The sequence below is a fragment of the Poromitra crassiceps genome, assembly GCF_964638095.1.
Source record: "Poromitra crassiceps genome assembly, chromosome: 15".
NCBI lineage: Eukaryota > Metazoa > Chordata > Actinopteri > Beryciformes > Melamphaidae > Poromitra > Poromitra crassiceps.
Window position 1 is genome coordinate 10407056 of NC_139634.1, and position 26938 is coordinate 10433993.

At 45.2% G+C, this 26938-nt stretch overlaps 1 protein-coding gene and 1 pseudogene across 2 annotated transcripts in view; one reads left to right on the forward strand and one right to left on the reverse strand.

Moving 5' to 3' along the window:
• Positions 1 to 745: 745 nt before the first annotated feature.
• Positions 746 to 2188, forward strand: LOC310790010 (G-protein coupled receptor 151-like; annotated as a pseudogene). The gene has a single exon. The product of its transcript is annotated as a G-protein coupled receptor 151-like (transcript).
• A 12417-nt stretch (positions 2189 to 14605) lies between these two features.
• Positions 14606 to 26938, reverse strand: part of LOC310790012 (disintegrin and metalloproteinase domain-containing protein 19-like) — a gene marked incomplete at its 5' end in the record, with an annotated part of 26857 nt that continues 14524 nt past the window's right edge. The window contains 18 exons of the mRNA XM_083651731.1: positions 14606 to 14742; positions 14831 to 14922; positions 15052 to 15342; positions 15864 to 15966; positions 16411 to 16534; positions 16660 to 16768; positions 16968 to 17045; positions 17372 to 17591; positions 17734 to 17842; positions 18885 to 19092; positions 21189 to 21278; positions 21398 to 21575; positions 22235 to 22374; positions 22482 to 22566; positions 22840 to 23006; positions 23420 to 23491; positions 25292 to 25357; positions 25572 to 25782. Coding sequence (XP_083507857.1) covers positions 14736 to 14742; positions 14831 to 14922; positions 15052 to 15342; positions 15864 to 15966; positions 16411 to 16534; positions 16660 to 16768; positions 16968 to 17045; positions 17372 to 17591; positions 17734 to 17842; positions 18885 to 19092; positions 21189 to 21278; positions 21398 to 21575; positions 22235 to 22374; positions 22482 to 22566; positions 22840 to 23006; positions 23420 to 23491; positions 25292 to 25357; positions 25572 to 25782 — 2350 coding nt within the window. The 3' untranslated portion in view covers positions 14606 to 14735. The remainder of the gene's footprint in view (positions 14743 to 14830; positions 14923 to 15051; positions 15343 to 15863; positions 15967 to 16410; positions 16535 to 16659; positions 16769 to 16967; positions 17046 to 17371; positions 17592 to 17733; positions 17843 to 18884; positions 19093 to 21188; positions 21279 to 21397; positions 21576 to 22234; positions 22375 to 22481; positions 22567 to 22839; positions 23007 to 23419; positions 23492 to 25291; positions 25358 to 25571; positions 25783 to 26938) is intronic.

Below are 26938 nucleotides of genomic sequence, written 5' to 3' on the forward strand. Positions count from 1 at the left end.
TTATCTAGACATAAAACAAAACTAAACTAAAAAGGGGGGACTCGTCAGGGAATTAAAAGTTAATTAGAAGTAAGTGAATGATAGGTTGTAAATATACCAGCATACCTAATAGGTCCCGTTGGGAATATGTATAGCAGGGGTGCACAATACCATCGACATCTCATCGACATCGGCAGGGAGAAAATTCAAAAACGTGGCATCTGTATCACCCCGAAACGGATGCCTCCGGTGGTACAAATGTTTACTCAAATTAGAAATCTCATAGGATACATTAATGTGTCATGAAATCTTATAGGCTACATTAATGTGTCGTGAAATCTTATAGGCTACATGAATGTGTCATGCGGTGCAAATGATTCCAGGGTTTTTCTAATTGGACCCATGAGGCTGACACAACACATTGTGTCAGCTGCATGGGGATTGGGGACAGCAGCTGTCAATCAAACAGCATCTTTATAACCAAGCGCACAAACTCCCGCATCCTGTCTCAGGATAAACCCGGAGACAGACAGGAGCTCCTCTCTGATCATTGATTGTCAATCGATCCATTCTCTGATGCGATTATTATAAGAGGTTTAGTTGAGAGTGATCATATTTCTAGATTGGTTTTTATACCTTTCTTTGGGCACACATTTCTGGAAATCTTTCTACCTTCATATTTTGTTTATCACTTTTATCTCTTCACATCTCCTGGCTACCTTTGACGGTCTTGTTTCGTCAGTCCACACGATCTTTATTGGACGAGATGGATAAGTTAAGTGGGAACAATGCAACTGTGGTGAACAGCTCCATAGACCGGTGGTCCTTCAACGAGCGCGGGTCTCACCAGCACCTGGACCCCGGGCAGCTGAGGGTCCTGTTGCCGGCCAGTCTGGGTGTCATCTGCGTGTCGGGCCTGCTTTGTAATCTCACTGCAATGGTCATCTTGGCGGTCAGTGCTCACAAAGGCAAACTGTCTATCATCAACTCCCTCATCTTCAACCTGATGTTCGCTGACAGCCTGGTGCTGGCGTTCGCTTTGCCTCTCCGAGCGGCCGCCTACTCCGAGGCCAGCTGGACTCTGGGCTGGGCGGCGTGCAAGACGGCCGACTGGTTCCTCCACTCCTGCATGGCAGCCAAGAGCTTCACAGTGGCGCTCCTGGCCAAAGCCAGCTACCGCTATATGTCCACCCCTACCCAGCAGGTGAGCATCCGTCTGTGCTCCATCCTGGTGGTGCTGTTCTTCACCTGGCTGTCTGCCTGCTCTGTCACCGTCCCGCACTGGCTGTTTGCGACGCTGCAGACTCAGAGTCGCGGGCCGGTGTGCGTGCTGCTGGTTCCTCCAGAGGCCCGGGACTTCATGACCGTGTACGTCAAGGCGTACCCCCTGGGGGTCTTCTGTGCGCCCCTGAGTTTTGCACTGCTGTATTTCTGGAAGGTGTACGGCCAGTGCCAGCAGCAGCGCTCCAAGAGCTCCAAGACCCAGAACCTGCGCGCCCAGATCAGATCCAGGAGACTCACCTTGATGCTGTTCTGCCTGATCGTCGCCATGGCCGTCCTCTGGCTCCCACAGTGGGTGGTGTGGGTGTGGGAGCGTAATGTGGCGGAGAAAAGGGGCGAAGGAGGAGCTCTGCCTTTCATCTCCTCTCCTCCCCTCCTCCTGTCCCTCTCCGCTCAGCTGCTCACCTTCTGCCTCTCGCTGGTGAACCCGCTCATTGTGCTCTCCCTCTCCGAGGAGTTCAGGGAGGGCTACCGGGGGCTGTGGCGGCGGCTCACCCTGCGCAAACAACCTCCACCCAAGCCGAAGAAGCGTGGACCCCATAACCCCACTGCTTACCAGTCGCCGCGCCCCAGACCGGAGACCTCAGGTCAGGGGAGAGGGGAGCGGGGCCTTCGCAGCAGAGAGGCTCAGCCCCAGGCAGAGCAAGGAAGAGGAGGTGGAGGAGGAGGAGGAGGAGGAGGAGGAGGAGGAGGAGGAGGAGGAGGAGGAGGAGGAGGAGGAGGAGGAGGAGGAGGAGGTAGAGGAGGCGGTGGAGGAGGAGGAGGAGGAGAGAGAGACGCAGATGAGGTGAGCCTCAGAGATGGGATCGCCTTGCCGGACGTGGAGCAGTTCTGGCATGAGAGGGAGACGGGAGCGCTCACGGATGAAAATGATCCTGTGCCTTGGGAGCGCCTGAACAAGGAAGAACAAACAAGGGCCGTATTCTAATCGATGTGACACATGATCTTATTTGTCTTCAATTCGATCCTCAGTCAGAGCAGCTGAACCGCTTCGCCTCAATGTATTGGACTGCTGAGAGCTGCACTGTATCAACATAAGAACATAGTCATGGTCTTCTGTCAACTGTGTTTATGGTATTATTCAAAGGTAAGAAGTGCAAAAACGGTGTGTGGAATCAAAATAGAGCAGTACGTTATGTGCATTCGATATAGACCCGCAAAATTGTCTTTGATTTTAGCGTTTTCATGAGGAGTTTGAAGACCTACATTTTATTCAGATTCAAATTGCTTTATTGGCATGAATGTCGTAACAATAATATCGCTAAAGCATCAAAATCTTATTCACTACTTATTCATGCGTATTCACTGTCAGCTGTAAATAAAAGCTTCCAGTAAGTTGGGTGGCAATGCAAATGTAATAGCTATCTATCTAGAGAGATGTATTGTTATTATTGTAAATGAACACTGTTCTTACACATTTCTTGAAGTCATTGATTACCAAAGACTTCAAAACCTTGGAATTTGGGGCACTGAAAGAAATCCTCATCATGACCACCATAAATGTATGTGACAGCTTAATTGGGGCTACATGTTATCAACCTCTTAAGTGTACGTGGTTTTCACCTGTCTGCAGAGAGAAAACGGTTTGTTTATAGCCTCATTATAAAGTGATATGTGGAAGTTTAAAATGGACGTTTTTGATGTGAACAAGTCTGTGTTTCCTCTCCTCTTTCTGTGAAGGAGATTGTTTTGTATTCATCATGTAGGCTACTTCAACAAACAATGTTTACAATAAAGAGCATCCTCAAGATGGAGCTGGTGTGGAGGTCAAATTCTCTTCTGTGGTGTCCAAAAGTGTTTAGGTGAGAAGAAGAGCATACAAGCACAAGAAGAGTGTCATTTGTTTAAATTTCCGTTAAGTCCAACTATGTTTATGTGTTGTTTGTGTGTTTATGTGGGTGATTGTACCTACTGACTGTAAAGCACTTTGGATAAAAGCGCTATATAAATGCAGGCCATTTACCATTTGTTTAGCCCAACTATTTTCCTATGTACTATAATGCACATAGGCCCAAAAAGATACACACACACCTACATGTACACACAGACACAAAAGGGTTTTTCACACTACATGCTCTTAGCCCGGGGCTATCTAAACTGGGGACATTTCCAAACCGGCAATCAATATATCATAAAAATATCTAATGTTATTACCTATGAAATAATAAAGGGGGATGATTCCAGTTTCACTTATTTTGTCCATGGCTGTTGTACTGTAATAAACAGTACAACCCCCCCCCCCCCCCCCACACACACACACACACACACACACACGCACAAACACACGCACACACACACACACACACACACACACACACACACACACACACACACACGTCATTCACTGTGCCCCTTTACAAAATGTCACTGTGTTCTCAGCAGCATTGGCCATGGCCTTCTGAACCTACAGCGCCGGATGTTTTATGAAAAGCCTCAGATCTCAAACAGTATTTTCAGTGGAGACCTAATTGCTTCTTCATTGTTCAAGATCTAGTGAAAGAGCTGCAGCAGAACATGTAAACACTTGTTGGGATGCCTGGATCAAAACATTGACTCATAGAATCCATTCTCATTCAGATATCTTGAGATGAGAACGGTCAAGGGTCCCCTTTGAAATTGAGCATATATGCCGGTTTTTCAAAATTCATTATTTAGCGACCTTCCCGACAAGGTAGCATGGCATTGTTGCTCCCAATGGATGCTGTAGTCTTACAGTTTCATAGCCTCTAAGTATCTTCACTCTAGATTTAAGAATGAGCCCACTAGAGCTAGAGTCATATCGGCCGCAGACGCCAGTAGAAAATCGGGGACATTTTCAGGGACAGCTCCAGCCGGGGACAGGTCACCAAAAACGGGGACTGTCCCCGAAAATCGGGGACATCTGGTCACCTTCTAAACCCTGGGCTAAGAGTAGGGCTAAGATAGCCCCAGGCTAACTTATACCCACTTTTCACACACGCATTGTTAACCCAGGTTAGTCTAAAACCAGGGCTATGTGATTCACTGTCTCCTTGGCCCCGTCTCTGGCCACGTTTCACACTGGCAACTTTTAGCCCTGCTGTGTTTAGATGGAAAGTCAGTCTGCTCCAGAGCAGGGCCAGCTAGCCGGCGCTGAAGTCGGCGTTAGCCCACTTTGGAGTGGGCCAGTGTGAAAGCTTTCTTAGCCCTGGGCTAACAGCTCTCTCAGCTCCAGGCTAAGAGAGTGACTTAACCCCCAGGTAAAGTGTAGTGTGGCGGCAGAGCTGTTTCTAGCTTGTTGGGGGCCCTATGCAAAATCTCCTTCTTGTCCGTTTACATTAGCCTATGATTCTCTGCGACCCTTAATATGAAAAAAGTCATACAAGATATCGGCTGAATATATCAGATATCTAGTACAGCCGAATGAGTAATTCCACTGCATCTAGATCAGTGGTTCTGTTTAAGTGGGACCCTAAGGATCTTTGGGGGGGGGGGGGGGGGGGGGGTTCCAGGGGGTCCCCATCAAAAAGGGCAAAGAATAGAATAAATAGAATAGAATAGAACTGTATTGTTCACCAGGGTGTGAAATTACGTAACATACACAACATAAGAGGCCAGAAGGCAATTAGTGGTAGGCTATAAAAATAGACATAGACACAGTTAGACTACACATTGAAAACAGTTCATGTCTGTGGTTAAATTTTTGTTGGTCACTTTGCAGAGTTAAGAATACTGATGGTACTTGGGATGAAGGACTTCTTGGAAATGTTTTTAGTTCCCAAAGGAACTCTATAGCGCCTCCCGGAGCTCAAAGGCTCAAACTGGCTGAATAATGGATGGGAGCTATCTGCCGGGATACTCCTTCCTGGCACTGATAGAAATACGCTGATGTAGGAGTCTAGTCAGTCTCTAACTCTAGCTCAAGTCAGATAAACAGCTGCTCAGTCAGATAAACAGCTGCCCACTCGTTCAATTCCAACCTGTCTCATTCTTTATGCTCTGTGTTGTTGTCAGTGTCAATGGTGTCAACACAGTATGTAGAATTCAGAAGGTGAACTCTTAACAGTTCATAGCTCGGCAGGATGAGTCACTGTGTCTGTGTCGGTACCTGACAGGTGGGTTATTGGTTCTATTCCCGATGGAGGAGACATATTACAGCAGAGATGGGAAAAGGTCACACTTTCTTTACTCAAGTAGAAATACAGTGACCGAGGCCTCAATACTGCAGGGCAGGAAGCAGCCTCTCTGCGCCACCAGGTCAGACTTCTTAAAGCAGGTTTTCACGCTTTCCTCTGGCTAGTTGTTATATAAGACTAGTATAACCTAGTCTCTTAGAACAGACGAGTTGGCTTCCGCAATTTTCAAATGCTTCCGCCATACCGTCTGTACTTCGTGGGGGAGAATCATGCACCAACCGGAATGGGAAGTAGAAAGGCGGGTTTTCCGCTCATTAGTCCAATCAGAATCGCAGAAAGGCGGGTCTTCCGCTCATTAGTCCAATCAAAATCCAATATGCCGCATTTTTCGTGGACACACGTGTCGTGATTGGTCGGATTCCATCGAACTTCTTTCCTGTCTGAAGGTTTTTTCCCAACTTCCTTGTGCGTGTTCTGGGGGTGTAACGTACAGACTGTATATAGCTGCATTCGCCGGATGTAGATGAGACAGTCTGTTTTAAGAGACTAAGTATAACCCAAACCATATTGTTGTACTTGCTTAAACCTAATGTTTCATAAAGATGTGTATGGTTTGACTGGGAATCAAACCCCAGTCTTCAGATTGGAAGGCAAGCACCTTAACCATTATGCCACAAGACCAATGACACCCCAAACTGCACTAATTTCACACCCTAACCCTAATCTTAATCACATTTTTCTAAGCAGGTTTTCAGGAAGAAGCAGTTGCAGTGACCAATCAAATGAGTTCAGGGTGTGTTCTTCAATAAACTATACTGCAAAGGAGGGTTCCCATCTAAAACAATCTCAATAAGACTGCATGATTCTCAGCTTCTAAATTCAAAGCTACCAATCATTTGGACCTTGATTTATCTTACATTGTTTCATGTAGGCTAATGGTAACAGAATCCATGGGCATTTTTCCATGTGTTTGCATCCCATCAAGGTCCAATTTGCAGAGATGGGAAAAGTACACACTTTCTTTACTTAAGTACAAGTACAGTTAATAATTGTGTAAAAAAATACTCTGGTAAAGGTAGAAGTACTGATTCGACTTAATTACTCAAGTAAAAGTAAAAAGTACAGGCTCTGAAATGTACTCAAATATAAAAGTAAAACTGTGCCAGGCGAATAGAAACTCACGTCATATTAATATAATTAAAATACTATTGAACTTAAAAGATCCCTTCAAAACATCTTTTAAGATGCATAAAGACTATACTATGATGAATAATGCACATAATGCGTGAAATGCGTTTTGAATGGTGACAGTCAGAGGAAAGAGTGATTTAAAGCCCTGAGAAAACCTTCCTTAAGAAGTCTGGCCTGGTGGTACAGAGAGTTGGTTGATGCACTGCATTATTGAGGCCTCAGTGTCGTGGGTTTGAGCCTTGGTCACTTTTGAATGGTGACAGTCAGAGGAAAGAGTGATTTAAAGCCCTGAGAAAACCATCCTTAAGACCTCTGGCCTTGTGGTACAGAGAGTTTGTTTGCAACCGATCAGTATTGAGGCTTTGGTCACTTTTGAGGTTGTGGGTTCGAGTCTCAGTCAGTTTTCAACAGCAACAGCCAGAGGAAAGAATGAAATGCTCTGAGAAAGCCCCACTTAAGAAGTGTGACCCAGTGGCTCAGAGAGTTTGATCGCTGCCCAGCAGTATTTAGCTTCTGGTTTCAAACCTCAGTCACTTTTGAGGTCGTGGGTTCAAGGCTCAGTCAGTTTTGAACAGTGACAGACGAAAAAGATAAAAGCTCTCAGCGAAGAGCTTTGAGTATGAATGGGAGCTGGTGGTGCGATGGATATGTTGACCACATAGAGACGTGGAAGCATGCAGATGGCTCATTCAATTCCTGCTCCACCACCACTACGTGGAGCTTGTCATAATGTCATTCAACTTATTACATTTAAAAGATCCACAGCTTTTTTGGAAAGATGACATAATGAGTATGAAAGACAATGAGTTTTGGCCTGTCAGATGTGACTGGGGAGGGCATTCCAGAGGGAGGGGGCGGCTGCAGCAAGGCCCTGTCAGAGCCCCCCTGTCACAGCTTTAGCAAAGAGATCCCTGTGATGCTTGTCAAAATGGATATAAATTGTATGATCATATTCAGCCAGACAGTCAGATGGAGATTTAAAATGGTGAGCATTTTTTATTATTTTTATTTTTATTTATTTATTTCTTACTACTGGGGGAGCCTGGCCCCCATCCCCCCCATTAACTCCGGCAATTCCAACACTTTTTTCCCTCTCTCTCACACAGAGACACATATGTCTCTCACCCAGAGGACACCCACGTTGCATTCAGGTACAGTCAGTTAGATTCAGCTTCAGGGATGGTGGTGGTGGTGGCTTAAACCTGCGCTAAACCTCTGGTGTCACTTCACATTTACTCTTTAGGCTTTGGGCAAGGTGCCACAATAGTCTACTGGAAATTTCTTGGACCCAGTAATGTTGTTTCTTATGAACTTTTATGATTGAAATGTCATATTTATGCCTAGTGGATGAAATTCAACTTGGTCTCTATGTCTCTCACCCAATTTCAGCTCTCTTACCCAATTTCAGCTGTAAAGCAACATACATCTGTCAAAAAAGTATACAATGGCTGAAAATATCTTTTATAAATTATGGATGGAAGACAAAAAAGCACAAGTTAAAGGAAAATAACAAAGAATGTGATGAAAGCACCTGACTTTAGTGTAAATATAATTTAACTATACTAACTAACTATAGTTTTAAAGGTATATTCCATCCAAATACTACTTCATGTACTTCATGTAAGTACTTAGGTATGTTTCAGCCAAATACTACTTCTGTCTAAGTACTTGTGTTTTAAAGCACATAATATACCTTCAAAACTATAAGTACTTGGACAGAAAGTAGTATTTGGGTGGAATATACCTTCAAAACTATAATACTTGGTCTCCGGCTCTACAGATCCATAGTATGGCTCTACTGACTAAGCTGTGTTAACAGGCTGGTTAGCTCAGTTGGTAGAGAACCGGAATTACACATTAACTAATGAGTAATTACTCAGTTCACAACGAATCATGAACTAATGATTAACTACTATACTCACAATGTGACCTTAACTAATGATTAACTAATATATGAACTGACATTTATTAATCATTAACAAATGATTAACTACTCTACTGATGGAACTGACCGACTAATCAGTAACTAATGATTAACTACTCTACTCAGGAACTTAGATACTAATCATTAAGTAATGACTACCTACTCATTATCTATGATTAACTAGTGATTGACTAATGACGAATTATTAATTAACTACTCATTAACTAACTATTAGTTAATGATTAGTTTACTAACTACTACATTATTTGTGTACGTTATTGTAAAGTGTTACCCAAAAATCTCATATATTGGGCCTTCCAAGTGCTCTCTGAAACTAGGCCTGGCATATATGACTTGTGTAAATGAGGAAATTAAAACTTTGACGTAAACGCCTCTGATCAGCGGATGGACTCCTGTTGCCTCTGGGCCCATTAAAGACATTATGATAAGGGCACACATTAATTAAAACTAATTAGAGGGAAAGGGCTTTCCTCTGAACTCAGACGGGCTCGTTTGAGCGGACTCACCGCTGCCTGTGGGAGACTCATAAGGAATTCTCTCCTCATTGATCTGAATAAACACGACACTGTAGGTCAGAACCTCGTCTCCGTTCTCACGAGTAAACAAGATGAGAGGAAATGATACCCCCCAGCTGATCTGTGCCATCGATTGGGACTGTCTGCTGTAACAGCAACCCAGCTGTGCTCAACACGGAGCCCTAAACACTGCTCATTTTCACTCGAATCAGAGATATGAAAATTTTAGCTGACGTTACATTTTGTGGTTTAGTAGGAACAAATTTGTATAAAAAGGATGTGTGGAAAGTGAAAAGAGAGCGGAGGAACAGATTTAGGATAGAAGAGTGAAACTATGGTCCACCCAACACCTCTCTTCTGTCCCTCCCCCTCCCCCACAATGACATTTTTCCCTCGCATTAATCATTTATGGTGACCTTTCCCTGCCAGAGGCAAGTATACCTCAATCAGACAACACTTAACCATATATAACCCACCAGCAGTCAGTCCCTAGGCTAGTGACAGCCCCTAGCCTATAGTCATATATATTGTATACTTCTAATGTTGACTATGAGGCCATTTACACCTGGCATTAACATGTGTTTTCTGCCATCGGATTGCAATCAGATTGTGTTTTTATCGCTTCAAAGTACAGGTGTAAACGCCCCCAAGAAGACACATTGAAGAAGGATTGCAATCTGATCGGCCAAACCACCTCGGCCAAATGCATCCCTGAGGTGGTCAGGGATGCATTGTGTACACACATTGAGGCCATTTACACCTGGCGTTAACATGCGTTTTCTGCCATCAGATTGCAATCAGATTTTATTTGATCACTTCAGCCTGATTCCATTTACACCTGGCGTTAACATGCGTTTTCTGCCATCAGATTGCAATCAGATTGTATTTTATCACTTCAGCCTGATTCCATTTACACCTGGCGTTAACATGCGTTTTCTGCAATCTGATTGCAGAAATTATTGTCCTCTCAATCCGCATAAAGTTGCTGTATCCAGATTGAGAGGACACATTGCATTTAGACTTGTGTTCAATGGGTACACAATGCATCCCTGACCACCTCCGGAGGTGGTTTGGCCGATCAGATTGCAATCCTTCTTCAATGCGTTTTAGGGGTGTTTACACCTGGCATTTCAAGTGATAAAACACAATCTGATTGCAATCTGATCACCGAAAACGCATGTTAGCGCCAGGTGTAAATGGCCTCAGAGAACACAAGTGTAAATGCAATGTGTCCTCTCAATCTGGATACAGCAACTTTATGCGGATTGAGAGGACACCCATTTCTGCCATCAGATTGCAATCAGATTGCAATCTGATGGCAGCAATTGGCAGCAATTCTGATATACAAAATAAACATCAGAAATAAAAATACGTTAACAAAACAAGAGCATCAGTGGTTACAAATGTAGTTTTCCAACAGAAAGTGCTTATATGTATGTTTGAAGTGGGGGATAGACGTGGTAGATCTGATGTGATGGGGTATTTCATTCCAGATTAAAGTCAAAGTACGGAAGAAGGATCTCAGGCCAAAGTTGTTTTTATACGCTGGAACTGGGATATGTTCCCGTGCGATTGCACGGGTAACGCTTGTCTGTCTGGCACTGCGTCTTGGGAGTAAGGTGGTAATTGCAGGGGGGGGAGTTATTATTTTGTAACTGAAAATAAAGTTGAATTGCTAAAAGATTTGTGTAGTTCTGAAAATGTAAGGCATTGGAATGTGAGAGAGCTGTACAGTGATGGGTCCAGTTTGAGAGGTTATCGTGAATTTGGTAGGCTCTGTTGTACAGTCTTGCTATAATGGCTCTATGATCTCCTTTGTGGTTATAGGGACCAGATGGGGAGACAGACAGTAGGATCATTTGGAAAGAATGATTGCATGTAGGTAAGTGTCCGAGACAGCACGAGTGAGAAAGGGCCTGATCTTTTTGTAGATGTACAATTTCTGTTTGAAGCTTATTAGTTAGATTATGGACGTGGTTTCAATAGGTATAAGGTGTGAATCTAAAATAACTCCACTCCACACTTGTTGGAGGGCTGAAAGGGACCAAGTGTGAACATGCCCAGCTAGCACGGTCGACAACATCAAGAAAAGCACTTGTGTTGAAAGAAAGAGTTCAGGTTCAAGTGTGCAGGAACAATACAGAGCAAAATGGATGAGAAGATCCATCTTCAGCATCACAAGTGAGGGAAAAACAACTGGGGCTTAATTAGGTCATTATTCAAGGCTTTCAGCAGGTGAGCTCCTCTGTTCACCGCTCACCTGGCTGTGCCCCCTCCCGCCGTGAGGGGAGGCGGGGGCGTCACCCCTGCCTTTTATCCCCTCAGCCAATCATCATCTCTAATGAATGACACTCCACAGGAAGTGACATGCTAGTTAACACTAATTATGCTCAGACAGCGGGCGAGGCTGGCGGCAATTAGGCTACATGCTAAACCTTTCCCTGCCAATGCCCCGTGTCCCGCTGAGTAACCACTACCCTGCCCTCCCTTTGGTGCTTAGGAGGCTCACCCCTCTCCTCAGTCCATAGAGAACCAAGCAGGGTGTGTGTGTGTGTGTGTGTGTGTGTGTGTGTGTGTGTGTGTGTGTGTGTGTGTGTGTGTGTGTGTGTGTGTGTGTGTACACATACACAGTTGAGGGAAGGTTCACACACACACACACACACACACACACACAGTTGAGGGAAGGTTAGTTCAGGGGGTCTGGACTTGATATTTACTGGCCTTTTGATTAGAATAAATCTAAGCCTTTCATCTCAGTAAAGGATACGGGGAGCTAAAGGTCAGGCACCTTTTCAGCATCACCCACAGTACTAAGAGGGGCGGGGCCTCATGTCACATGACTTTTCTATGCTCCACCTGTCATCAATCATTTCAAGCAAAGGGTTGCCAGGTAATGCACAGGGTTGCCAGGTCAGCTCTTTAGGCCCTAAAGAGCTGGCTTTCTCAGCAGCACCTTTACATTAGAAGACCCCCACAGGAGGATGTCCCCTCCCCTGCCCCCTCAAAGTTCTGGCTTCTGACCAATTGTCCCCTTCCAAAAGTGATGTATGATTATTTCCTATAGTCACAATACAGTGGACGCGTTATGTGGACAGTCCTATGTTGATACTCGCTTCCAACTAAAATGTCTACTGATTTAGCTAGCTAGCAAGCATGGATTTCATACTTTTGTGTTGACCCAGAGACAATGAGACATCATGCATAATGTTGACTTGGGGACTTTTAGTTATGTTCAGGGGCCATTTTTAAAACCAGTCCTAACATGTTAGGACTGGTTTTAAAAATGGGCTCAGGGTTAGTCTACTGTAACTATAAGGTCAGGCTTAGGGATACAGTAATAATAATAATAATAATTAAAAAAAAAAAAAAAAAGAAAAAAAAGTAGTCTGCCTACATTGCACAGTAGTCTGTGCAATGCATCAAATAGGCAAGTGATGCAGTGAGTATCAACATTGGACTATCCAATTATTAAAGTGTTACAGAAATAATGTTTGCAGCACGGGAATCAGGTCACAATGTGGGCTACATGTGGCATTTTCTGTTGGCCAAAATCAGTTGTAACGTTTATTTTTCCATGCATGTTGCAAAAAACTTCAAAGTGCTGGCAAGGTCACTGGAGGGGGCTTTGAGGATTTTCTCTGAGGTACTTCTTAGTCTGTGGGGGGTGAGGTGGATGGCTGTTTGTCACAGGAAAAAGAACTAGATCAGGGAAACTGACGAGACAATAAGTTCTACAACAGCAGCTGGTGCTAGGCAGGCCGTACATTAGTCTTCATGGCATGTCTTCCTCCGATACATCTGCCTGCTGCTATCCTGGGCATGGGAGGGATATAATAAGAACTGGAGCTACCAGCGAGGGGTGGATAGGCACATGTGAGGACGTTTGCCTACTAAAACAAACATGTATGTCAGCCATGTTGTCCCCATGGATTAGACCAGACATTGTTTTTTTTCTTTCTGCTGGAAAGTCTGAACAAAAACCGCTGGTCTAATGGTGTCGGCACAATGCTACTTATTACTATACAGACACGACAACAATATGGCGTTGCTACTTATAGGAATATTGAGCGATGTCATTTCAGTGTATGGATACTTTCTTTTAAGCTTATAGGTTAGTAAGTTGGGAGCATATTGGGTAAGGGCTGATTTCAGCCCCCCCCACCAAATTTGTCAGTTTTTATGGTTTGGTTTTGGACAATATTTTGACTGTTGAAGTTGTATGTAACAGTTTGAAAGTGTTGCTCATTCAGTGAGTAAACGTACTATTTAAACACACTACTACTGGTGTTATAAGTGCACTGCAGTCCAAAATTGATTGGAAATTTGTTTTAAATCCTGGTATGAATAACATGGTATGTATTTTACAAGCACAAACCAGCTAAAAAAAATGTTTTTCATCTGTTTATTTGAATTCCAGTTGAAGGCACAGTGTTTCATACTGCCTCTGAGTTTGCATAGGTTTGATAAGGTAAAACATGATGCCAACTGATATTTCCATACATCACATGAAATCGGATGGGTCCCCAAGCAGTCACATTGTAAATGGACCACAATTTTAACAGTACCTTATAATAATAATATATTATATTATTATATTATATAATAATATATTATTTAACAGTACCTTATAAATGCCAAAAGTTGCTCAAGTCAAGTGAAGCCTACAGTCACAGTAACATTGTCTTCTCAGATAGAAGAACATATTCCAGCTCTGAGTGGCATTTTGGTCAAAACTCCCACTGAACAGTTTCAGTAACATCTTTGGACAAACTTAATTCACTTAATGCAAAGCTTAACTGTAAACTATTGGCTGTAAATTCATGTAAAATCATGTAAAATCCTGTTGCCATTTAAGGACATTTAACAGTTGGATGTAAAATAAACCAAGGCTCATTTATGTTCATAAAACACAATTATCCAGAATGTTGCCCAGGACGAGGACAACTACCTCACTGATTGTCAGTGCCAGAACTAAGTAATACAATCTAGGTCCGGATGGTCACCTTAAAAAAATATTCAAAACAGCTGTTAAAAGTGCAATTTCACATACAATATAAAACATGAAATAAAGAAAAAGGTTATTGCTACATATTAGACATGTATCCCTCATCATAAGCTTACGCATATACTTACAGCATGCATGTAGGACTATCAATGGGTTCTTTTGACTCATTTACTCACACATCAGAACACCTTACAGGCATGTTTTCTTAATATAAGAGATCCCCTTACAGCACATGCTCTCGTAGAAACACCATAGGCTACACTGTAAACACGTATTCTCCTTTGCTTTGTGAATAAATACTCCTGGAACAGTGTTTCAACACTGTGCTGACAGTCACACGTGTAACAACGCAACAAGTCTGTTACAATAATACTGTTCTTCAATTCACAAGTATAGAGGATGGCTGTTTCAAGTGGCTAAAGCAGACATATCGGGCTCATTTACAAAAAAAACGGATCAAGCCTCAATTCGAGAATGAAAACATATTCATCAGAATAGCTCCAGTGAAAGTGTAACGTAGTCCGTGACTTGCCTATTTTCCCTAAACACACATCAGTGCCTGTACAGTGAGTACATAGACTGCACTTCCAAAGATCCAGGGTGTCAACTGTCCCACAGTGCAACATTTCCTCGTTTAGCCAGTGGTTGATATTCAAAAAGGCAGTTGAAGACAGGCCATTATGTGACGTAAGTGGTGGTCCACAGCTTCTCCCTGAGCTCTTGGTTTAGGATCTAAAACAAATCAATACGAAGTTAACAAAGAGTTTGTGTCGATAGATAAAGATAGCTCAAATAACGTCTGCCCCAGCAGATGGGTTACCTGTATGGCTTTTTCTGTCCAGCAGATGGCGCCAGAGCAGGCTTTCCTCTCTGGAGGGCGTCGGTGGAAACCTGCGGCGGTTTGCTCTGTTGCTGCAAAAAAAGACCAGTGAGACATTTCACATTCAGTTCACAGAAACAGATTCACTAAACGGAGCTAATCTATGCTAAGTTTGATATAAGTTAAGAATATGTTCCTATTGCATACCAAATTAAACTTACCGGTGACGGCCTGTTGACAGGACAAGGTGGTGGAGGTCTGTTAGGGGGGTTCGGTCGGGGTTTGGGTGGCGTTGAAGGCGATGGGTGAGGTTTGCGGTCCAGGGAGGGTAAAGGCGGCGGTACCGAAGGCGGCGGTACCGAAGGCGGCGGTACCGGAGGAGCCTGGGCTTGGGTTCCTCTCTGGGCCTGAGCCTGTATTTCTCTCTGCTCTGCAGCATCGTAGGCGGGCACACGAGGTGGCTTCCCCGTCGGACGCACTACGGCATGTCTGGGCCGAGGACTGGACTTGCCCTGTGGATGAACATAACGAGGTTCAGACAAACTCGCCATTTTGTGTGCTACGTACTGTATCAGTATGGTAGTAGTCTCGCTGGCCAGCCTCCTCTCCCTTCCGTCCGCCGCGGAAACAGGCAACTGGGATAAGCCCTCCCCTGCTCCACAGCTGCTCTCCCATTGGAGCGACTGTTTCGGTGGCAGCCGGATGTCCGCTCCCGGCTTATTACAAACTCTGTCATTGGCTCCGACCATGTCAATCAGAGCGGCTTCCGCTCCCTCCTCCCTGTGTGTCACTGTAAATAGTGCCCTGCCGCCTCAGTGAAAACAACAACGCTAACTAGCTAGCAAGCTAACGGCAGAAACCTACATGCTGAAAACGGTAAGTTGTATTGTTGGAAACTATTTTCCAAGGGCACTGCCGCTAAGCGCCGCCCATCGCAATCCCACTATGGAGACCTGCGGCGCCAGACTCCTCGGACAGAAGGGAGAGGAGGCTGGCCAGCGAGACTAGTATGGTAGGTAGGTAGCTTCCTTACCAGGCGGTCTGAGTCCTGTCTCTTCAACAGGAATGTCGGGTTGGCGTGACCAGTGGCATGGCCATCAGCATGGAAAGTCTTGGCTTCAGCTGGGCCTTCAGAACTGAAGGTTAAAACGCACATTCATACACACATTCTACAAAATGGACACCTGGCTGGAATGCAGAAAAACATCAGCTGCGTACAGGGCCACTTTGCAATTTTCAACTAAGCTGTGTATCATTACAAAATCGGTAATATATATGCAAATGAACAATATTTAACTTCTCTCCATCTTGCCTGGACCTCATTCACAGAGCTTCCTGGTCCAAATGATGTCATAATGATGTCATTTGGAGTTTTGCTATGGTGTCACTATTACTATCATTATTTCCCTCTCTACCTGGGAGCTCTCGGTCCAGGCAAGATGGTGGGGAAATTAAAAATGGTTAATTTGCATAATACTCCTGATTTTGTAATGATACCAAAGCTGGTTGAAAATCAGCAAAGTCGCCCTTTAACCAACCATAGATTAGTAGTATAGGTAGGCGGTTGAGAAGCAACATACTTTGGTGTTGGAGGTGGTGCAGAGGTTTTCACTGGGCGGAGCTTATGCCTGTAGCAGCACCACAGTCCCACAGCGAACAAAACCAGGATGAGGGGGAGGACCAACAAGACGGGAAGGAGACTGCCTGCTGGGAAAAAAAGAAAAAGTGAATGCAGTCTTTTCAAAGAATCATCCAACACTTTTAAGATCTAAAATATTATAGTTGTACATCGCACATTAGCAGATAAACAAGCTAATAAAGTGTCTCACTGTGGCTGATGACAGGTCCACTGTCAACACTCCCTCCTGCCCCCCTCTGGTCACACAGTGGGGGGGCCCAGCCGGAGTCACAATGGCAGTTATGGTTGTTGTTGCACACCTGGTGAGATAAGAGGACATTTTTTGCCATTTATCACATATTAGACATTACAGTTACAAAATTGATGTATATATATATCATATTTATTTTCACTATGCACCAGTGACTCATCTACAGGTATAATAAGGGTTTTAGGACTGCAGGGATACTTAAAGGTCACACTATCCATGGCGGCCAGCGACACCTGGTGGACACCTACCCCATGCGCGTGGCATTTGGAATTGCACTCGTCTGCTCTGAGAAAAGATGCGTTGCGACACTCTCCGCCAAAGCAAATCTGTTGAAAGAAGGTGGTGTGAGAGAGAGGACAAAGTGAGTGAGTCAGAGAGAGAGAGAGAGAACAGAAGAGGGAGTGGTTAGAGGGAATGCAAGTCATCATCATAGGCTTATTATTGCATCTCCAAAATGTTCAGCTTGAACCATTATGCATTTTATTTTTTAGTTTATCCAGTAGGTTTTGAAGTTGAAATATGGGGGGGGGGGAAACAGCAGCAGTATGAGTCTGTCTGTCTCTTCCCATATCTCCAAAACAGACTAAATAAAAATGTGGGGGTCTTCATATCATATCAATCATAATAACCACAAAATGTCAAGTGCATTCACCGAGTCATCACCACACTTGGTGCCAGTCATGACCAGGCCGGGGTCCAGAGTGTCCCCCTGTCCATCGTCCCCCTGGCTCTGGCCGGGCTGGTAGACATGTGTCCCCCTGCACACAATCTTCCTGTTGCCCAGGGACTCTGTGGTGTCTATGGAGACAGCATTGGGCTCTACGGGCTTGGAGGCTGAACTCAAACACTGGATCTTCCCACATTTAGCATCCCTATTGGAACAATACAAGGAGGTGTTAGTCGCTCTGCTGAGCTCCATTAAAGCTTGAACATAATTATAAATAGCCGCCACATTCACTTTGGTACTGAAGGAGTGAGTGAGTGAGGAGTGTTGCGGAGTGTTTTGCTCTTCACCTGTCCTTGCATTTCCTGTACTTCCCGAGCAGGTCTTTGCCACAATTCCCATAGGAGTCCCCGGCTACGTTGACTCGTTTAAAACACAGGTCAGGCGCAGGACGGCCATCTGTGGCCGGAGGACAGAAAATGCACAGAAACACATAAGCATGGCTGCACACGACATGCACGCATAGACATGCACACGCACACGCACACACACACACACACACACACACACACACACACACACACACACACACACACACACACACAGAGTCCACAGAGTCCACAGAGTGTTATGCGACCACCTGATGGGGGCCAGATGGCATCCCATACTGTTGTGTATGGTTCCTATGGTACTACAAAGCCTCTCCAGGGAAGCTTTGTCACAGTGTGAACAGACAGATAGCACGGAATATGGACTCCATCCAATAGCAATGCCTAATCCTCTGACCCAGTGCTGGATCGGTGTTATAGTAAACTGGATCGCTCACACACACACACACACACTATTGGATGACAGGCGAGCACGAGATCAAGTAGTCTCAGCACCACCAGACCCATGAGAGTTCTTATGCTGAAACACTACGTTACTGCACGGCACGCTGCTGCAGATCTCTCTCTGGGTCTGGGACACTGCCCGTTCCAAACTGGTGTCAGAATCCTGGCCAGAGATTGGTGGGTACTTCGGAATCCTGAACCCACCACCGATCAGTAACGACTTTAGCGAACGGGCACGTCGCCCTCCCAATGTTGGCCCCGGCAATGTTGACTTTTGAAAATGAACCATCAGTCATTCAATTGTTCCCGAGCTCAAAACACCAGCGAGGGCTGTGAAGTGGCACAGACTCAATGATGTACAGTAGTATGCGGAGCCTGGGGAGAGACTAGAGACCAGATCTAACCAGTTTATTTAGTTCTACTCATCAGGATGTTTAAATGCTTCAAAGATCAAATTTAGACTTTATTTGATGAGCCCAAATCCTGTGCAGACCCGCGGCGCTCCCTCTAGAGGTCATCTGGCGAAGCGGAAGCGCATCGCCTCACTAAGCGTTCGTGCACACACCCACAAAAACACACTTGCGCCATGCACTACGACAGTCAAAATAGGGCCCATCGGTGTCAGCATGAATCAGCATGACACCTGAAAGTACAACCGGCTTCCTCACCTCGTCCCCAGAGTGACTGACACTGCTGCTCCAGGGTCAGACACATGCCGGTGTAGCAGTAGGCCCGCCCTCCTGCACAGGATGTACCGTCCACCTTGTAGAGGTTAGCGGGACAAGACTCCGCCTTCCCGTCGCAGTACTCTGGTAGGTCACATGACCCTGAGGGGGCCGGGGCCGGGGCGCGGCACAGCGCACCTGGGCTCTTTAGCTTTGACAGGGAGAGATGGAGAGGAGACGGACAGTTTAGCAAACACCAGGAGAAAACATCTGGACATCTGGAGAATAGGAAGAGATGGGAAGAAAGACGAAGAAAGAGCTAAGATTCGAGAGGAGGAGGGAAACATGATCACATGAGGAAAACAAGAACAAACATTCAGGGTCCAATTCAACACCGTGCTCATAGATGCCCAGGAAAATAAAGAGAGTTCCTTTTTTGCATCGGTCTGACTCTAACCATAGTTAAGGAAAAAGGTATTCCGAGATGATAATCTGATTTTTTTTTAATTCAACCAAGACACTACATTTATTGTAGATAAGGGCACAAGGGAAATCTTTCCTTGCGATTGGAGAGGAATCAATCAAAGAGCAGAGAGATACTGCCTCTCTCATTTGAAGAAAGAAAACAACAAAACTCAATCAATTAAAATCTGATTTTCAGAGATGGAGGTCAATTAATTTGTCATTGGCAGGAAAGATCAACTCTATTAAGATGGCCCCACCCCTATCTGCATCAATCACCTGCTAGAATAGACCCACCTTCTCCTTGCAGAAAAGGTGTGGTCTCTCTAAATTTAAAGATCTCTATACTGATGGTATCTTCTCGAACATTAAATATATTTCTCCAAAAATCATCAAATCATTTTTGATACCTCTCGAGGCGCGACACTTCATACCAATGCAACACAACCATCTGCTATAGATGACATCCTCAACATTCCCTCCGATCTAAGAGGCCTCATCTCAAGAATGTACTTCAGTAGATCTCTGAGATGTTTCCCTCAACAAAATGAAAGTGAAATGGGAGGAGGAACTAAGGGATGTGATACCAGATGAATGCTGGAAGGAGGCCCTGATGAGCATTAATGTTAATGGGAGCCCATCCTGTGCTTAACTAGGTGTAATTCAATTCCAGGTCTTACATGGCACCCATCTCTCCAAGTGTAGGCGAGCCAGAATGTAGTCCAACTCAGACGAGAACTGTAGCAGATGTCATATCGTTCCAGTGATCCAGTGATGGTCATGCCATTCCCTATCTGATCATTGGTCAGGGGCACTAGACCTACATCTACAACCTCAACCTGATGCCTCTTCAACCTGATGCCTCTTCAACCTGATGCCTCTTCAAACACCGTTGGCATTGCGCCAACTGACCAACAGATTATTATTTAGCATGAAGACTTAGCCTTCACGACTCTACTTGCCTATAGGAGGATCCACTGGATCCAAACCGGTTTAGATGAGTGATCTTACACTCCACAAAAAAAATTAATAAAGAACAACAAACAAAAAACATACGCTCCAAAGAGCACTTCTACTCCACCTGGAGGCCAGCAACGTCTTATCTCAACAAAGTCAAATCCCTCCTTAAGAATCCACGAGTGTTAAGTGTTGAATGACAACATATGCGATGACACGCAGTCCAAGACAACAATTTTATTTATGTTTCTAGAAACTTAATTCAGAGACTAACTCCCTCTCTTCTGTTTCCTTTCATATTGGGATGCAGGGATATGGTGGGATGGGGAGGGGAGTGTTGCTATTACAGTATTCTTTAAAAACGTTCTGTCACTTTTACCTGGCTTTTAATAAAAAGATTAATGAAAGAAAAATGAAAAATGTAACTTAACTGCCATGTCAAAAAAAAAGAAGTGAATTGTGGCTATGCATGGTGGAAATCCACACTCCATGTTAGCAATTGTAGAGTCAGAACACTTAATGTTTCAATGTCAGAAAACACTGTGCACTAGTGTCAGATTCTAACTTATTTTGCAAATACAATAGATTGTTAAATGGAGTTGAATTAATCTAATTTATCCGTGACTGTAGCATTTTTCCTAATGCTAATCCCAGCCATTAACAAGTCACCAAGTAGATTTCAGGTAATATTATTTTTGTTGACAAACCATACAGTATAGTGAAAGGCCCTAAATATGATTTTTAGTTTAGATGCGCCATGAATCCACAATATTTTTTCTGGGAGTGTCTATGAGCAGGGCAGAAGAGGGTGCCCAACTTTTGTTTTTCTCATAATGAATGTCCCAAGAAAGAAAAGTGACAGAACAGATGTGAATGTTACAGTAGTACCTTGCAGTTATGACAGCAGACCCCATGGGCGCACTCAGCTCCGGCTTTCAGGGTGCAATTGTTGGCATTGCAGCAGGGACTGGTACACTCCTGCACAAGACAACGAGTCATGAGGACTGCTAAATGCAAGCGTGCACACACACACAAACACACACACACACACACACACACACACACACACACACACACGCCTACACACACCCCCTTACCTCTTCATCTCCACAGTCACATTCCTCTCCGTCCTCTAGGTAGCCGTTGCCACAGCGCTGCCCCCCGTACATGGCTCTGGTATTGGGCAGGTTAAAGAGACACTTCCCCCCTCCAGAGGTCAGGTAGCGCTTCAGCTCGCGCTCGTTACAGGTGTTAAACACTTTGGGAAACGGGTGCCTGGTCCAGGAGGGGAAAAGCACAAAAAAATCTGTGATGATGATGATGTGCAGCGACAGTGTGGCAAGCTGTATGGCCATGCTGGCACGCAAATTCCACGTGTGTACTGATGATGTAAAAACTGCAGTTTTTAGAACATTCTGTACTCCTCTGTATACAGCCCACCTGTGGTGTAGCTATAACAATGCGAGAATGAAAAAACTTCAGGTGGCATACAACGATGCATTCCGTATATTGCTCAAACTCCCCAGGTGGAATAGCGCAAGTGAAATGTTTGTGTCTAGGAATGTACCCACTTTTTATGCTGTTCTGAGAAATGTTATGTTTAAATTTATGGGCAGACTGCCAGTGTCTAGCAATCAGATTATAATGGCTCTTGTTGACATAACTAAGAGTGATACGAGGTATACATCATGCTTCTGGAAACACTGGCGCCAAAGTTTGTATATCTTTTAATTTATATTTCTTAATCCTTTTTACGGTTTTCCACAACGTCGCATTGTTGGGGCAAGAGCGTGTGTGTTTCTAACGCACTTCTTAATGTTTCCTGTATTGTTTACTGTACTGTATGTCTCTTTATGGACCCAATTGTGTCTGAAATAAAAGTTGATTGATTGATTGATTGTTTGAAGTCGTTGTTGTTGATTTGTGAATCCCACCCGGTAGCGGCGGCCATGATGCAGCCCCCGTCGTCGGGTGCTGCCCGGCAGCAGCCGACGCTGTCGTGATTCATCCCAAAGTTGTGGCCCATCTCATGTGCCATGGTGGCAGCCACGCCCACCGCAGCGTCTGAGTGGTCCTGTTAAAGAGAAAAACAAAACATGGCTTAGAAAATGTAACACGCTTTCATGGCGGATCTACAGCACATAATATAGTGGATCGGTGTTTGTACAGATATCCTCTCACCGAGTTCACTCCCCCGGACTGGTACTCGGAGCACATGGCCCTGAGAGGTGCCAAACCGATGGTGGTGCCGTCAAACGACTTCCCCCTGGAGACACAAACACCACCGCTGGTTAGTTTACGACTACAGACAAAGGCCCGCTGGAATGCGATTGGTATTGGTTATCGTCTCTCGCTCACTGAAGATAAAATCGTGTGAGAGATCTACCCCACGGGTCAAAGGTCAAAGGGTGAGGGGGGGTCAGAATAAGATAACGGGCGCTGGAATTAGGGGTGTGGTGGGGTGGGGGTGGGGGGGGATCAGAGGATGATAAATGGGGATGGTAGTTTTGGAGATGAAAGGAGAGAGAGAGACACTGACGTGATGAGCTGAGCGTTGTCGTTGGGCAGCGCGCGCAGCTGTTTGCGTCTCCAGGCCAGGAATTCTGCCAGCGTGCTGTACGGGTTGTCCGAAACGCTCATCTTATCCTGGTCCGACCACACTTCCAGTCCAATCACCGCCACACGGATACTCAGCGCCTTGTAGTACTGGGATAGGGACACACGGAGAAGGGGACAGGCACAGGGCCAGCAGACAGACAGACAGACAGACAGACAGACAGACAGACAAACAGTCAGAGTCTTCAGGTAGATAGATCGTTAAAGGTCTTTGCACACACAGTCCGATTGAGTTCGTATGCGTTTTCTTTAATCCTTCATCTGAAAACACAGACGGGTCCCAGCTCTCAAAAATCTATTGACTGATGGGAAAATCGCAGAAAATCGAACCCGTTCCGAGAACTTTAATGACGGACGAAAGTTTCAGTCAGTGTGTTGAACGTGAGTCACACAACATGAGGTCGTATTTATTTTTAAACGTGCGACAATTTCGGACGAAAAATACGCACTTGGTGTGCAAAAGCCTTAAGTGTCTGTCTGTGGGTTTTCACACTTTGCGTTACCTTGTCAACAAAGTTGGCTGCTTCCAGTAGCTTCGTCTTTGTCCTTACGAGATCACGCCCATGCTTCACAAACTGAAAATGACATCATACAGTTGACATGCAATTAAACAGTTACACATCTGTCTCCTATATCCTCTCAAAACCTCAAAAGTCCCCATCTCAAATTAGCCCTACAGGAAATAGACTGATGGGTGTGATCAGCTTTGTCATATTTTCTTTATATATTAGGCCTACTCCGTGGCCAAAATTAATCTTTAATACTAAAAGAATTATGCATAATAATGAGAAAGAATTGTGATTGGTGTGGAGGTGCCCCCATCTCCTCCATCACATTCAATGTCTCCAGTTCAAGCATTTTGTACGGTGAGAGAAAACCTGCTAAGAAAAGGTAGGCTGAAAACGACGTCCCCAAGTGTGTCCACCACAGTCAGGCTTTTCTTAAGCCTGCCTGTTAAGTGTGGGTGAGACATCTTCACAATTTAAAGATCTCGGTCTCTCACCCTGTCACTAAAACCCCTTTTAGACTGGCCAAAAATCCCACTAATATCCACAAACTAGTGGCATTTTCTTCAGTCTAAACGTTTCCAAGCCGACTAAAGCTGCGTTCACACCGACCTATTAAAGTTTTTCGCTGGCATCGAGTTTACATACAAAGTCAATGCAAACGAGCGATTGAGCGTATATTCGCCCGGGAGAAAAATCGATGGGCGTCCGAGCGACAGAGAGCGATAGAGCGAAAATACGCTCGTCGCCCGAGATGAAATATCCCAACTCGAGCGAAATTCAACGCTGATTGGCTGCCATGTGAGAGTGAGTCAAGGATCACACTGGCTTGGAACAAACCGCTGGTTTATTGTGTGGCAACAAACCGCATTGACAGCTGATTGACAGGCTGACAGCTGACATGAAGTGAAGTCTGTACTACCGGTATAGAGGTCGCGTTAGGAGCACGCTGATAGGCTTAGCTTGTAAACAACTACGGTGGCTCGTAGTGGACAAACATCATGACATTGCGTAACGTTATAGCCCCCAGATGTCCGTCAATTCGTGTGCCTGTTGACGAGCGATTTAAACACAGCGACAGAGCGATTCCAAAGGGTTGAATCGAGCGACAGAGCGAAAAGTAAATATCTCGGTGTGAACACAGCTTAAGGGTGAGAGATCCAGTAGGCCCGTTTGGTATTGGTAATACACCCCTGGTCACACCCACTCTGTTGAGGTCACTTCCACTCCAAATCCATTTACAGGTCAAAATAGTGTTAGGATATGAGTCAGAGAGTGACATGATGGTTCTTTATATATTAGGCCTACTCCACGGCCACAATTCATCTTTAATACTAAAAGAATTATGCATAATAATGAGAAAGAATCGTGATTGGTGTGGAGGTGCCCGTCTCCTCCATCACATTCAATGTCTCCAGTTCAAGCATTTTGTACGGTGAGAGAAAACCTGCTAAGAAAAGGTAGGCTGAAAACGACGTCCCCAAGTGTGTCCACCACAGTCAGGCTTTTCTTAAGCCTGCCTGTTAAGTGTGGGTGAGACATCTTCACAATTTAAAGATCTCGGTCTCTCACCCTGTCACTAAAACCCTTTTAGACTGGCCAAAAATCCCACTAATATCCACAAACTAGTGGCATTTTCTTCAGTCTAAAAGTTTCCAAGCTGACTAAGGGTGAGAGATCCAGTAGGCCCGTTTGGTATTGGTAATACACCCCTGGTCACACCCACTCTGTTGAGGTCATATCCACTCTGTTGAGGTCATATCCACTATGAGTCAGAGAGTGACATGATGGTTCACCATAACCAACTCCCCACGTCATCATTATAATAAGAAGATGTTGTTGCAGCTAATTCCACCATGGCATCCTCACCTCAGCATGATCTGCCACCAGCAGCAACTCTACATACTTCATATTCTGGCTCAGGTTCCTTCGTTTCTGTAAGCAGAGGAAATAATAGTAAATAATATCAGGGTTCCCACACCTTAACATCCAATTCAAAAACTTTCAAGGCCTAGATTTTTCTCTCTCTCAAATTCACAAAGGATTTCAAGGAATATTTTCATATGGATCTGAATACAGTAGGTGATGAAAATACTGTCAGAAGAACTAGTGGAGTGCGTACAGAAAGTAACCGTCTGTCTGAACCCACCCTCACGCGCTGCGGCATCATCATTCTGTTGATGAAGTCATTAAGCCCCTCCTTCTCCTCCTCGCGCTCCTCGTTGCCGTGGTCATGCGGGCAACTGCCGCTGGGTAGACGGAGGCTCTGGGCTCTGAACACGGCGTGCTGCTCTGTATCCATGGAAACGGGAAGGGGCTCTATCAGGTAGCTGACGCTGGTGTTCAGAGATATCAGTCCCCTGGGGAAACAAAGGCAAAAACAAAAAGTGGTTCCACGCAGCAAAACACACCGAAAACAGCTAGAGGAAACTGCTGCTTAAGTCTTGACTTAATTTATTTCCTATATACACATTGTGGTATTCGGATATATCTCATTGTCAAAAGATCACCGTCCTTTCAAATCACTATATAACAAAATCTCAGATGGAATATCATTTCCCACCACCAAAGATTGATGACATTGTCAAACTGATTTATTATTATTATTACGATTTGTTTTACCATATGGCTGCGCGTCAAATTGGGACGTCTACATTATAGTACGAGCTCACAGTGGATATATACATCTGGATGCGGCGGGCGGCGTTATGGATGGGTGGAGCAGAGGGACGCGTGTCTCAGGCGGTGTTATGGATGGGTGGAGCAGAGGGACGCGTGTCTCAGGTAGTGTTATGGATGGGTGGAGCAGAGGGACGCGTGTCTCAGGTGGTGTTATGGATGGGTGGAGCAGAGGGACGCGTGTCTCAGGTGGTGTTATGGATGGGTGGAGCAGAGGGACGCGTGTCTCAGGTGGTGTTATGGATGGGTGGAGCAGAGGGACGCGTGTCTCAGGTGGTGTTATGGATGGGTGGAGCAGAGGGACGCGTGTCTCAGGTGGTGTTATGGATGGGTGGAGCAGAGGGACGCGTGTCTCAGGTGGTGTTATGGATGGGTGGAGCAGAGGGACGCGTGTCTCAGGTGGTGTTATGGATGGGTGGAGCAGAGGGACGCGTGTCTCAGGTGGTGTTATGGATGGGTGGAGCAGAGGGACGCGTGTCTCAGGTGGTGTTATGGATGGGTGGAGCAGAGGGACGCGTGTCTCAGGTGGTGTTATGGATGGGTGGAGCAGAGGGAGGCGTGTCTCAGGCGGTGTTATGGATGGGTGGAGCAGAGGGACGCGTGTCTCAGGTGGTGTTATGGATGGGTGGAGCAGAGGGACGCGTGTCTCAGGTGGCGTTATGGATGGGTGGAGCAGAGGGAGGCGTGTCTCAGGTGGTGTTATGGATGGGTGGAGCAGAGGGACGCGTGTCTCAGGTGGTGTTATGGATGGGTGGAGCAGAGGGACGCGTGTCTCAGGTGGTGTTATGGATGGGTGGAGCAGAGGGACGCGTGTCTCAGGTGGTGTTATGGATGGGT